General features: G+C 41.4%; 2 protein-coding genes across 5 annotated transcripts in view; one reads left to right on the top strand and one right to left on the bottom strand.

The window, feature by feature from the left end:
- Positions 1 to 13,446, bottom strand: part of vav3b (vav 3 guanine nucleotide exchange factor b) — a 100,579-nt gene that overhangs the window by 27,994 nt on the left and 59,139 nt on the right. The window lies entirely within an intron of this gene.
- Positions 5,114 to 13,446, top strand: part of LOC103396494 (netrin-G1-like) — a 32,443-nt gene continuing 24,110 nt past the window's right edge. The window contains exons 1-2 of one of the 3 annotated variants that reach the window (XM_017042060.2): positions 5,114 to 5,743; positions 10,839 to 11,431. In XM_017042060.2, the coding sequence (XP_016897549.1) occupies positions 11,186 to 11,431 (246 nt within the window). In that variant the 5' untranslated portion in view covers positions 5,114 to 5,743; positions 10,839 to 11,185. Of the gene's footprint in view, positions 5,744 to 5,976; positions 6,780 to 10,838; positions 11,432 to 13,446 lie in introns of those variants that run through there. The other 2 variants (XM_017042061.2, XM_008334596.3) reach the window with 2 other exon arrangements.

Here is a 13,446-nt window from a genome sequence, read left to right as displayed (position 1 = left end):
CTTTTGGGAAATACTATGGTTGTGGGGACAATGTCTTTTAGAGGACATTCTGCAGGTCCCAGAGAATATCTTAAACATCACAAAGATTTAGATTAGCTTAGTCATATATGTTAGGGTGATGATGGGGGGCTAGGGGAGACCCCTCCTCCCTGGACCCCTACCATACCAAAGGCTTCATTTTACAGTCAGATTGACTTGTATGTGGGACGTGCTCACACATTACTGTTACCAGTTTGTGTGTCAGCAGTGGAGTGAGCACGTTTGCCTATGTGGTTGGAGTGTATACGTACTGTATATATTTATATATATAATCCCATAGATATAGGGGTAATATGGAGCAAGAACAACATAAAAAAAAACAAAAACAAAAAACAACACAATAGCTGAATACATAAGCCTTAAAAATGCAGCGACCCGTTTCCAGAAATATCTTTCTTCTTCCTTCCCTTCGTTCTGGTTGGAGATATCAGATTGGTAGGGAACAACTGTGTGACAGTTCTTTCACATAAAAGTCGACTCAAGCTATGTTTCAATAAAAAATAAATAAATAACTAAACCTTGCTGTGGCTGAGGCATCTCAGCTGTGGAGAAAAAAGAAATCTGCTTCTCTTTGACTTTTAATCAACACAGGATTCTGATTAAATATTTGTAGGCTGGAAATTAGCTCCATATAAGGACTGCCACAGATCTAGTTTATTGATTAGTTAATCAACCGATTGACCATACAGTTTATCTTGATCAATAATGCGTTGTTTACTGTAAGTCATTTTTGTGAAGTAAATCTTCAGACCCTGACAGACAGTTAAGGTTAAAAGACTGTGGCATCACATTAAGGCTGTGGTGAATTTTAATCAAACGTACGTTTGATTCGTCTCAACATGCAGTAAATACCTTCTGCTGTGACCTTTGACCTTACTGTTGGCACCAGCATTGACAATTGTTAAAATGACAAAGCACGATTTTAGGCCCAAAATGAAGAGTGGGCGTCGACATCTCTACCAACCCAAGTGGTTCAACTTCTACCATGTCAATAACACATACGTCATATGATGTCATACACCAGGGGTCGCCAACTGTATTATTTTAGGCTAAGACAGAGAAAAAGAAAATCTACTCCTTTCTCCAGACTCTAAGTTTCGGCAAGTTTTTCGGAGCAGGACTTTTTGGATTCCTTGAACTGACAGGATTTTGAAAGTGTTATCTCGTTCCTCCTTATATTGCTGAAGCTTTAGAGGCTGAAGCTTTAGCGGCTGAGTTCATATTCTGAGTCGCAAACGTCCCGGTGGGTTTTTTGACTGTCTGTACTTTACCCTGAAAAAAAGAAGAGTGGAAACAGATCTGTCAACCATTTAAACTGCTAACCCTCAGTTCTACCACGGAGAGTCAAGTACTCTGCACATGGATGTGGTCACTATGAATCAAAACAGTTTAGGTCGTGGAGTACTTTGTGCTACTGCAGTGAACATGACAGGCACGACTATAATGATATACGAGACATACGTGTTCAACAAGGGCGGCTTAATTACTGATCAGGTGATTAATTACACAAAGCACAAGAAAACTCCCATCAATTCATCATGTCATGGTTCTGAAGTCTCGTGGCTCTGTCTGTGAATGAAAGGATTTGTACTGTAGTATATCAAAATCTAAAGTCCTCTGTATTACAGTACATACCTATTATAAATTATTGATTCTGGAATACATTCCTTCTAAGTCATCCTTGAAGATCCACAAGTCCAATCTATTTTTTCACACCTTTGTTAAAAACGTGTAATTTTATTCAAAGCTTAAATAGGTTCCCAGAACTGGCACCCCGGTTTCTCACGGCTAGGCTCTCAATCTCACCAAATGTTACCCTGGCAGAGTTAACGCCTCAGAACAGCTGAAGTGGTTTGGTCAGCTCGTATAAATCCACTGCTGTTGGCTGTAGACTCGCGAGTCTGACGGAAATCAACAAGAAAATCTCTGCTCTCTCTCAGCAGCAGGCCACGAAAAACCCTGAAGCTTGTCAGACACAGCAAAGACGGCTCAGACGGGATGTGCTCCTTTTCTGGCATGTCACAAATAATATATCTGAGTGGGCTCACAGTCCTTTGTGATTGTGAATTTCAACAATGTAGGTGTGAATATTATTGCTTTTCTGTCCTGATGTGAGAACAGAAAATATCGTTTCACAGACTTCACCGTCATTTTCTTTTGCAGTTAGCATTCTGTCAGGGGCATTCTGGTCCAGACAACCAGGAGCCAATGACAGGTTAGAAACTGGGCTGTTTGTGGGTCCATTACTGGACCACATGTACAGACAGACGACCGCCCACACTCTGATTAACATCTATAGTAAAATCAGAGCAGCAGATGGAAATCTTTAAATTTCCGCAGTGACATAAGCAGAGGGGTTGGTGGCATGAGGAGGACACATGCACATGTACACAGCCTTTTTTTAATAAGTCAAAGTTCCCCTAATCACAGCTGTTCATGCCATAAGCCATACAAGTGTCATACTCAAAATAACTATAAAAGTACTACTGAAAACTGATTTCCTTTTTGTCATCAATCTTAATAAATAACCAGATAAAACAAAACAAAAACTCTTCAAAGTATCTCTCTATAATATATCTCGACTGGAGTTAGAAAAATAATCCTTTTAAATATGGACACGAAAGATTAAGAAGTAAGCAAATATATCTCGACTGGAGTTTAAAAAAAAAATCATTTTAAATATGGACACGAAAGATTAAGAAGAATCAAGATCTTTAAAAAAATAAATAAAAAATGATCAAACACAGGAACTTCCTGCTGTACGTCATTAGAAACCACCGCTTTGCTCCTATCAGCATCTTTTTTCATTCATATAAACTGACCTGCGACACAACTGGGCCACCGATGGTTCAAGCCGCCACGTTAACTTCCATTTAGAGAATCCACTGATCTGTATCATTTATTTACAGCGTTATTTTCCAGTGTAATAAAGAGGGCTGTCGTTACAGTTAAAAATGACCGGTGCCATCCATCACATGCTGAAATGTAGCACAGCTCCCACAGAGGCTGGCAAGTTGCCTACCACATAAAAGGAAGGAGACGCCCGGCTCCAGCTGCCTGTGTGTCCTTATTCTGGACTTGCTGAAGTGAAGCTTGAAAAACTGGCAACCAATGAAAATCAGCCTTCTGCACGTTGGAACTTTCAAATCCTGCCGTCAGGAGTAGAAAAGTGGCAACGTTAGCTGTTCGTCCATCACTCTAACTGTAGCTACAAATGCTCTGTACCACCTCGGGGGGTGCCCCCTACTTTGGGAACCACTGCACTGTAGTACGATGCAGCCTATTGGTCTAATCAACAAATACATTCTAAATAAATAAGTGCAAACCAAATCTGAATATTGGTTTGATTAAAAAAAGACCCTTAGAGCTTTATGTAAATTATCTATACTTAAAAAAATTAAGTTAACTCTTGTGACTAATTGGGACGTTATCTTTTATTTATAGTTAACTCTCGTGGCTAATTGGGACGTTATCTTTTATTTATAGCCTCTTTAATTGCATGCCATAATTACAGCCACACCAGTAAGAAAGACTTTGGAATCAAATTAATGAAGTGAGCAGCCATACAGTATATTGTACCTGAATACTGATTCGCTCTGTTGAACCTCTGGAGAATGACATAAATTAGCACAATAATGACACATTTGAAGCAGACAGAAGAAAAAAATATATTCAACACTAGATGGAGTAAAAAATATATCAGGTCTTGAAGTGGGTTTGAAAGAAATCTCAAGTCACACTTGATAGGAACTCATCTTTGAATTATGTTTCAAGCCCCCCCCTCTGCCCCCCCCCTTACTCTGTGTCATTTTCCCCTTTTCCCTCGCCTGCTTACGTTCAAACGCACATACATGCAGTGTTGTTTATGCCTCCCTTGCAGCCTTTCAACATGCAGGTGGGGTCATGGATGATTAAAGCAGTGGCAGGTGGACTTCACTCTGATACTATCAATAGACCTCCAGTACTGAATCAAACAGCAAACCCCTCCATCTCTGCCAACCGGTGGTCATGGTGACACTGATGGAAAAAAGGATTTGCAGCAGGGAAAAAGCCATGATCCATTTCTGCATTCTTCGTGTAAATTCAGGCACAATGCTGCCGAAAACAAGAATACCACAGAGAAGACGTGGAGAGGTCTCTGACCCCGTGTGCATTCACTCCTCTGACCCTGCAGCCTTTAACCACAGGAGCCAAGGGAAAGTAAACAGAAAGAAGCTTTTGACGGCACATGTTTTGCTCAACGGCGATGAGGAGAAGTAGCGGTGGTTTGTAAAAAGTCAGTATTCAACAAACTGTATGGTCTAACAGTAGGACGTTACTGTAACTGAAGCCCAACAGTTCAAACATTTTACTACAAATAAATCTCATTATTATCTGATTGATGATGTGTTGAAATGTTTAGTCACAAAAACATGTCTTTCAACATAAACTCAACTTTATTTAATATTACTGTTTGGTTAAAGACCAAAGTTAGCTTCAGTAACCCAGGTGTCTGCTGTGGCAAACAGAACAATTCTAAATAGTAGGTAGAAATGGTTTTGTTATTTTGTGTGTCCGTCCATGGTCCAACCCTTCTGCTGAATCCAAATGAGCTGCTACGGTCATGGATGTGATTGTCAGGGTGGTATGGTAGTATTTCTGGGATCAATGATTTAATGGAAATGTCAAGAGCATCAGTTGCTCCAAGCAAAGACCCAACCACGAGATACAATGTGAGCCTCTCGACTCAGTGACGATGAGAGACTTGTTGTCATTCAGCTCTGCTCCAGCACCAAAATCTGCCCCATCACAGCAGAAATAGTATTGTCACTCTTTAATGGGATGTCAGGGTCGTTTATTGCATATTAATTTGCCGCAAATCAATACTGCCTGTGATGCTACGAGATAGCTTTTCTTAGTTTACATTCTGTGGAAAGAATTAAATTCTGTGCTCTGGCCAAATTATGCTATGGGATAAAAAAAACACAAAGTGCCATAAAGTTCAATAAATGTGAGGGGGCAGAGGGGTGACAATATATATATATATGACAGACTGGGGNNNGGGGGAGGGGGGGTGGGGGGGGGGGGCAAACCCATTACATGCAAATAAACCAACAAGTGATCAAATGTGACTTTTTAAGCCACTACAACTGTGGGTATCAGCGTGGGGAGCTGTCCGCGGTGCTGAAATGAGCAGTAAAGGCTTTTTCTGCGTTTTGGCTCGAGTTGTTCAACACTTTGCAAAGAAAGGACAGAATAAGTGTCACAATGAGTGTCTGTGTGAAGAGAGCATAATCCACGTGCACATGTAGAGAACCACGCATGAAGATCAGTACAACAGTAAACGCTGCCACCAAGTTTCTCAGTCGTTCCTGCACCGACCACAGGACAGGAGTCGACTCAATTACTGTGGCGACCTTCAGATGGGCGCGGTTGCACTTGTCGTGCAATCCTCACCAGTTGTTATTACAGCACAATTAAACTGCGTGCACCGAGAGCCCTGAGAGCGCCACTGTTCCTGCCGTGCTGCTTGCAGCGCTGCAGTGAAGGAGGGTGACATCCATCTATCCTCCATCCTCGCCGGGAGATCACTGCACACGCGACTCAGTGAAGCAATCTCATCAGCTCTGACTTCGGAATTTCTCCTAATATTTACACCAGCAACACTGAACAAATGTGATTTTTTTTAAACTCAGATCGCTTTTTATCATCTCACAGATAAGAGGTAAGATCAAAAAATTCTTCTTGTTTTGCTTTATTAAAGTACAGGATTCTGTGTTCTGATTAGCTGTAATCAGAGTAGAGCAAAGAAAGAAAATACATTATTTTTTTTCAAAGAAATGTTTGTGTACTGGTGCTATACTGGGAAGTACTGCACAGAGTCTTAAGTTGCAGCAGATATTCTCGGCTCATGACTAGTTTTGCTCATGGAGCTCCTGGAATCTGATCATAAAAAAGTCACATTCAGTGACATTACTGGTAGGTCACACTGTAGTGGACGTGTTTAAACACGCCACAGTGCTGTGGAGAGTGACGAAGCCAAATACACAGCACTCAGGAGAGATTTAAAAAAAAAAAATCAACTTGTGGTCCGCAGGGATGTGTGATCACTACCTTTGATATAGAAGTCATTTTAGACCCACAGCTTGACATTTTCTTGTCATTTTACAAAAGTTTGCGGTCTGTTTGGGAAAGTAAACGAAATAGAACCACTGCAAAAAGAAGCTCGGATGTAGCGCTGACCGGTCAGTGTTATCTCTAGGACCCGGCGGAGCGCTCCAGTGTAATTGGACACTTGCTCTGTTGAAAGAAAGAAAGAAAGAAAGAAAGAGTCCTTTTCTCTTTCTCCTTCAAACATATTCATCAATTCCATGAAGCTAGAAAACCGTTCCTAACGTCTCCACGAGAACCAGGACTGAACCAAAGGCGCAAATGGACAATAGTGACTCCAGGACCAGCGGTCACTTAACTATTTGTGGCGCGTCCTCCTGTAAAGGCTGCGCCAAAGGACGCGCTGCGTAAAGTCACCGAGTCTCCATTTCAGACGAGTCTGTGGTGCACGTGTCTGTGATCGGACGTGACGGTGGTTCAGACGGGTGAGAATTGCAAAAGTTGGGACTGATTTGTAAAAGGAAAAGACACTTTTCTTGAAGATCTGCTGAAGGCTGCAGCATCACAGAGGCTGGTGTGGACCGCTGGTCTGTGTTGGCAGAAAGAAAAAAAAAACTTGTTGCACCTTGTCCCAGGAGAGCATTTAAAACGTAAGTAGTGCAGTGTGTTGGGCTTTAAGTCGCTGTGGTTTGATTTTGTCGCTAAATGATAAAGATTCTGACCAGTCATGTGAGCTCTAAAAAAAAGGTAATAACAAGGGATGAACATATGGGTTCGTAGTCAACATTACTGCATGACTGTCATTGTACTGGCATTTACTCCTGGCTGTTAAACATCTGCAGGAACGACGACCAAACCTGTTGCACTGAAAATTACTGAATGGTTCGTTTCGTCTTTGCGCAGAGGTTTTTGCGCCCTCAGGAAGAAAAATTGTGAAAAAAAATGTTGATGTGCTCCAGTTTCTTTACTGTGATTCGGGCAGCACGAATCTCTTGTGCAAAATTCTGCATTTTCTTATGCGTAATTGTCTCAAAAGAACTTGGCGTAACGCATGGATCCGTGTATAAACTGAACGGTTCACTGGCCTGGAGTCACAGAGGTGATGGACCACATCCTGCAAACATGCAATTAGCTGATTAAACCACACATTAGAGACAGAAAATGTGACTTCAGTTTTCAAGTTTACACCCAGGAACAAACAAACTATCTTTACATCAACAACTACTGATCAAAAGAAGGCAACTAGAATGGATCATGGAAGGACAGGTCTGTTTTCCACTTGATCCCACTGTGACTCATATATGTAGAAGAGTTCATCCTTGGCCACCACAGTGTTGAAAGCATTAACACACTGGTTATGGGTCAGGGGGAAAAAAGGAGTCAATAAAGATGGTAGGATTTTATGCTCACAACACAAGAGAAGGTAAAATGATGAAAACAACAGAATCCAGCAGAAGAGTCTGAATGTTGTGTTAGAGTCCAATTTCATCTGATATACAGATCTTAACCAATGCCGTATTATATATAATAATCAGTGTGGAGCAAATTACTACGAAAATAAACAGAACACACCCGCCGTGCCTTTTTCAGAGCCTGGCCAAGAGTTTGTAGCCAATATGAACCTGGTTCTCCGGCTACCTGCTGATTTTTAAAACACTCTGTCATGCATGAGCTGCCTCGGGGATGAAATGCAAGCAGACACAAGGGGGTGTTTCAGAGGCTTCAAAAAGAGTGAAGAAAAGGAGACAGAGGGAGAGGGAGAGACAGAAAGAGGAGAGAGATAGAGGGAGGTGGTCAAGCCGAGGTCTAAACTCTCTCTTCCTGCATAAGGAGAGATGCTCAAATATTGATGACTTTTAATATAGAACCTGACCTCATATTTTTCCCAGGGAATTTGTGACTTTTTTTTTTTACTTTTTTGAATGCCCTCAAGTATGGAGTAGATAAGGTGGCATATCAGGGCAAACCTGGGAAGTCTATTTTAGGGGTGCTGTACGTAGTATTTTTAGCTTTGGAGAATATTCTGGTAGAATGAAAAATGAACAGGTATCTGGGGCAGCACGTGGAAAAACAATAAATCAAAGTTGTCACATTAAAAAACAACAGGGTTTTCATTTACTTTATGAATTGGATTTTTAAACCTGGGTCTGTTCTGTTTATATATAATGTCTTCAACGTGTCAGTTCTGAGGTGAGATTTTTAGTGGGGTTGTCCAAATAACACTTTTTTTAAAAAAGACACTAAGTATTCTCATTTGTGGTCTCTCGGATACTGCTTTACTCAGCCATGAACAGAAAGTGAGCAGAGCTTTTACACCACTAGCACATTTAAACTGAAACCTGCTGTCACTCTGACTGAGTAGGACTGGTAAACACATCCGGTTGTGGAACAAAGCCGTTATTTACTATTGGGTTGCTGCATGAGCAGATTTGGTGGACGTCCGGTTGTGGAGAAAAAGCCATTATTCACTATTGGGTTGCTGCATGAGCAGATTTTCGAGTATTTGAATGAAGTATCAGGTCTGACACCGATTCCAATATTGCTATCGGTGCATCCCTAGTTCGTAGCTTTGTATTGATGCCACTGGCAGACCGAGCGGTCCAAGTCAAAATCGCTTTGCCTGCAATAAAATTGTCACCCGATAGCTTTGATCTTAGTCGAACAAATGAATATAAGTTGAGCGACCTTCATGGAGCCCGAGTTCAACGTTTTTATATAAGTTATACTAAGTAAAAAGTGTTGTAGGAGCCCAATGTTCTTCCTACAAATGTAACAAACATCTAAAATCTTTTTTTTACCAAAAAAAATTTTTTTTTCTTTTTTTTAAAAAAAGCTCCTTCCACAAAAAACCTGGAAGACAGGTGAGTATAGGAAGTTTCTCCAAAATTGCTCCAACGTCTATATTTCAGTGTCAGAATGTGAATAAAAGATGTCTCCAACAAAAGCCTGGTCTGTGCCAGTAAGAAGGAGCTGTGACTCACCTCTTTGTGTGGAAACTTTGCAAAAACTTGACTCTGCCCTAAACTTTTCTAAGTGTGTTGCCAGTATTGATTTCTAAATTTGTATTGTTTCTTCGTCCCATCGCCTGAAACTAAATCACTTTGGCTCCAGAAATGTTGCAAATTCGTGTAGATGGAGGAAAGAGAACATTATTCAATGACCGCCACCTCTTGGTCAAACACTGAAGTTCAAATATAAAGCTGCAAAGATGTTCGGTGGATTGGGAAATAAGTCTCTTGTTAGCGGCAGCAGGTGTTAGAAATAGATGTGTCATCACCATCACGAACTCTTGTTAGCAGAAGCAGGTGTTGTGGAGAAAGAAAGAAATAGATGTGTCATCACCATCACGACTAACTCTTGTATTTCCTGATAAATATTACTAAAACTGACACAGACATTTGAGACCTAACATCTGCCGTCATCCTCTAAGTAACTGACTGCTGCATATTTTAAATGGCAAAGTTTTTTATTATTAACTCCAACCCTGCTGGTCCCCTCATTGATTCGACCCCCCCTCTCCTCCACCCGGCCCTCCCTCTGCTGTGAGAGAACTGTCAAATGAAGCCTGCCACCTGTACTTCCTGACACGGCTCACAGTGAAGGGTCTGACAAGTCTGAATATCAGTGCAGATAATTTTTCAAGCTCAGATGAGCGTTTTTCATTACAGGTGTAATGTATTCAGGCCTGGAGCCATTTTAACGCAGGGCAACAGGGCGGGAGGAGAGGAGGGGTGATTGCACCAGATGTGGTCAAAAACTGTTCATTCTTAGACTAAAAACACGCTCTTTCCATTCATGTATCTATCCATCTGTCAACATTCAACGTCAAAAACAAATCAAAAACAAAATTCAACGGATTTTTCCTTTATTAAAATATCCTGAAAATATTTTCATCTAAAAATTCCAAACCCAGTTCTTGTATTTAAATACATAGAAGAAGTCTCTTCACATGCTTGTGATGTTAGTAACGTCAGTCACAAAGCATGAAGTCACTGACTGATACCACTGACCATAAGTCCGTGGTTCAGGGGAGTGATGTCAAATGAGTAACACTTTTGGGGCAGTTAATATTCAGAAAACCCTGAACCCTTTAATATGTACGGTGCTCCAAACAACAGCTTTAACTTTAACAATAACGTTTGTCTTTTTAAAGTGTCATTAAGGTGTGGAAGGCCGGTGTATAAACCCCTGCTCCGTTTTATGCCCCCCCCTCTTTAAACATGCAATTTTACCACAGACAATGAGATGCCGTGGGTCTCCACTGACTGCTGCCAGGCACCATTAGCCGTTGAGTTAAGGCATTTGACTGATAGGCTGTGATAACTCGGAGAAATGTACGATCTCTGAAACAGACCATTTCTGTTTCCCGTTCTCACTCTAATAATTCCCAAAAGTGTCAGATTGCATTGTGACAAACACGCTTCCTCGTTAGGCTGTAGAGGAGTTAGAGTCCTGAGACGGCAGCACCGGGGAGCATATGCAGTTTTCTTCAATTATAATGGCATTTTGTGTCAGCTTCAAGCATCTAGTGCCCCTTGCCTGGACAGAAGGTGGCGCTAAGTACACATTTGAGAGTTCTGTTCTAAGATTTGAATATACCTGTGCATTCTTTTACGTATATCTACAGTAATAATATAAAGCTTCTGTTCTAATGTTTTAAATCATTGCGATCTGCTTCATTAACCACTTGTCTTTGTGTGTGTTTTTAGGGTGGACAAAATGGAAAGTGAGGAGTGTCGGCTCCCTGTGTTTCATCTCATCTGACCATTCACTGACCCTTTAATCAACGCTGAACACTTCACAAGAGGCTCACGTCATCAGTCAAGAACAAAAGCAGCAACAACTCCAAAAAAAAACAAAAAAAAACAACCCAAAAAACGAATGGGAGCTAATTGTTGTCCAAAGCTGCTGACACCTAAATAGCAGCATGCTGCCGCAGTTCCCAGACTGTCCACTGCACTCTTAGAAGCTGTAGTTCACCTGAAACATTCTTTGTGTTTATCACTGACGTAAGGCGTACATTTTTCTCCATAATTTGTTCACAACCAAATCAGCGATGCTCTGGCCTGTACTGTTCACTCTACAAGCGGTCTGCGCCGGTGTGGCCGATGCCATGCAACATTACCCAGCAGCCTGGGGACACTATGACGTCTGCAAGTCCCAGATCTATACCGAGGAGGGCCTGGCGTGGGACTACATGGCCTGTCAGCCGGAAGCCACTGACATGACAAAGTACCTGCGAGTGGCCCTCGACCCCCCAAATATCACGTGTGGAGATCCACCAGAAACATACTGCGCTTTGGTGAGTCGTAACCTCTCATGTCCCCCGATGGAGACAAATGAGGCTGTGGGCAAGATTCACAGTGTAATGGGTCAGGGGGTGGTCAGCAGTACACACTAGGCAAGTAGAGCAGAGACAAATGCACACACACACACACACACACACACGTCCAGGGTGTATGAAGGAACTAACTCACCTCAAACCTACAGTAAAAAGAGAGAAAGACGTTCATGGTCGTTACACACGGCAGGTTGTCACAGTTGTGTTTTATGTGTGTGCCTGTGTGTGTGCGTGCTGAAATATTTCCCCTTCTTCTTCTCTGAAGGAGAAAAAAAATGGTTTTGTAGCATGTACCTTAAATATATTGATAAGGTACAAGCTCTTTTTTGCTGATTCCCCCCAATGATATATTACAGTAATGTTAAATGTTAAGGTATAAGACGGTAAGTGGACACATGTCTCGGGAGCAAAAAAACAACAACCAACCTTTCTTTTCTAAAGCCTTTCATTTAAGTGCCAACATTTCCACTTCTTTCAGGTCAGAATTCTGTCTTTCACAACAACCAGGTCACAACAACCTGCTTCTTTGACCTGCATCAAAAAACTGAAGTTCAGTCATGTTTTAAAAGTTATGGAAAATGAAAACCGTCAGACGGAGCTGGATCAAAACCTTGACCAAAAGCCGGAATCATTTCAACAGTTTGGACTTGAAGCAGTAAAGAGTTTCTGTTTCATGATGCAAATCATTGGTGATTAATCATTGTCAGTTAGGATCATCATTAATCCAGAGACACCCGTGATTAATCACAATAAATAACGTAAATGGTTTGACAATCGTTTTATATGTAGAACACAATGACTTGTTCATATATTCTATAAAATCTAGAATCTTCTTAAAGGACTGTGAAATCATGAGGTGAGATCGTTCCTTTCTGACCGTCACCACACACACAGAGCGAGAATTAATACATCATTACTGATGATTAATAATACATGAGCCAAGGCCTCGGGCTGTTTAACATTAAACTGTTCATCCTCGGTGAGGCTCACATGACAGATGCCCCGGGTTATGGAGTCGAACGTGAACAACTGTCCATGAGCAAAAGCAGAAAGTACTGCAGTACAACCATTCAGTACGTGAGCACCGTTTTCAAATGGTGTGGTTCCTTTTATAAAAGATATGATAAGGTGTACTGGGGGCATTTGTTTTGTGATAAAAATGGTAATAAAAGCAGTTGATATGTCACACAGGAAACCTAGGGAACATGGGCTTTATTAACCTAGACCACTGGACAAATGTTAGCTCTCAGCAGCCCACGTGTATCTCCAGCTACGTTGATTTATCTTTGCTACAGCGTTATATCGTATACATATCTGTAAGGCTGATTTTTTCTCTATCCTATTGGACACAGTCGTTGTAATTTTTCAGAACGTTTCTCTGAAAATAGATGAAAAGGCTGTGGCTGCCAGTTCAACACAAATTCACTTTGTAGGCTGAGGGAGGAATGACACGAGGAGGGAACGACTCAAAGCTGCTCAGAAACAGAAATGTTATTGACAGTGTGTGCAGCTGGTGCTGGCAGTAAAAGGAACAAAAAGTGAACTTCAGTCTTCATCTTGCATGACCATAACTAAAAACTGATATCAACCTTTGACGTGTATATATGGGTTTGAAAAATAATAACTCCAAGTTAAAAAATCCCCAAATTTGTATTTAATTCTTAATGAAAACACTGTCAAAAACCAGTCTTTAAAACAACAACAACTCCCAAAACTCCCAACAATCCCCGTTCTCCTGCAGCAGTGCAGTCAATCTTTATTCTTATTTTTCATTTTATGGTTGCAAAGAACAATTCTTGTGTGTGTGTGTGTGTGCATGTGTGTGTGTTTTGAAACAGCAAACAGTTGAGGCGTTTAGCTTCCTGTCACCTAAGTGCCCTTGACTGTGTTCTGAACTGGCCCTGCCCGACACATCATAACCGCACCACTGAGTACCAAGACACTGAGATGACATGCAACATGTCCTCTGACTCCAG

Source organism: Cynoglossus semilaevis, chromosome 20, assembly GCF_000523025.1.
Source record: "Cynoglossus semilaevis isolate Cse_v1.0 chromosome 20, Cse_v1.0, whole genome shotgun sequence".
Taxonomy (NCBI): Eukaryota; Metazoa; Chordata; class Actinopteri; order Pleuronectiformes; family Cynoglossidae; genus Cynoglossus; species Cynoglossus semilaevis.
This window is presented reverse-complemented; position numbering and strand designations above follow the sequence as displayed.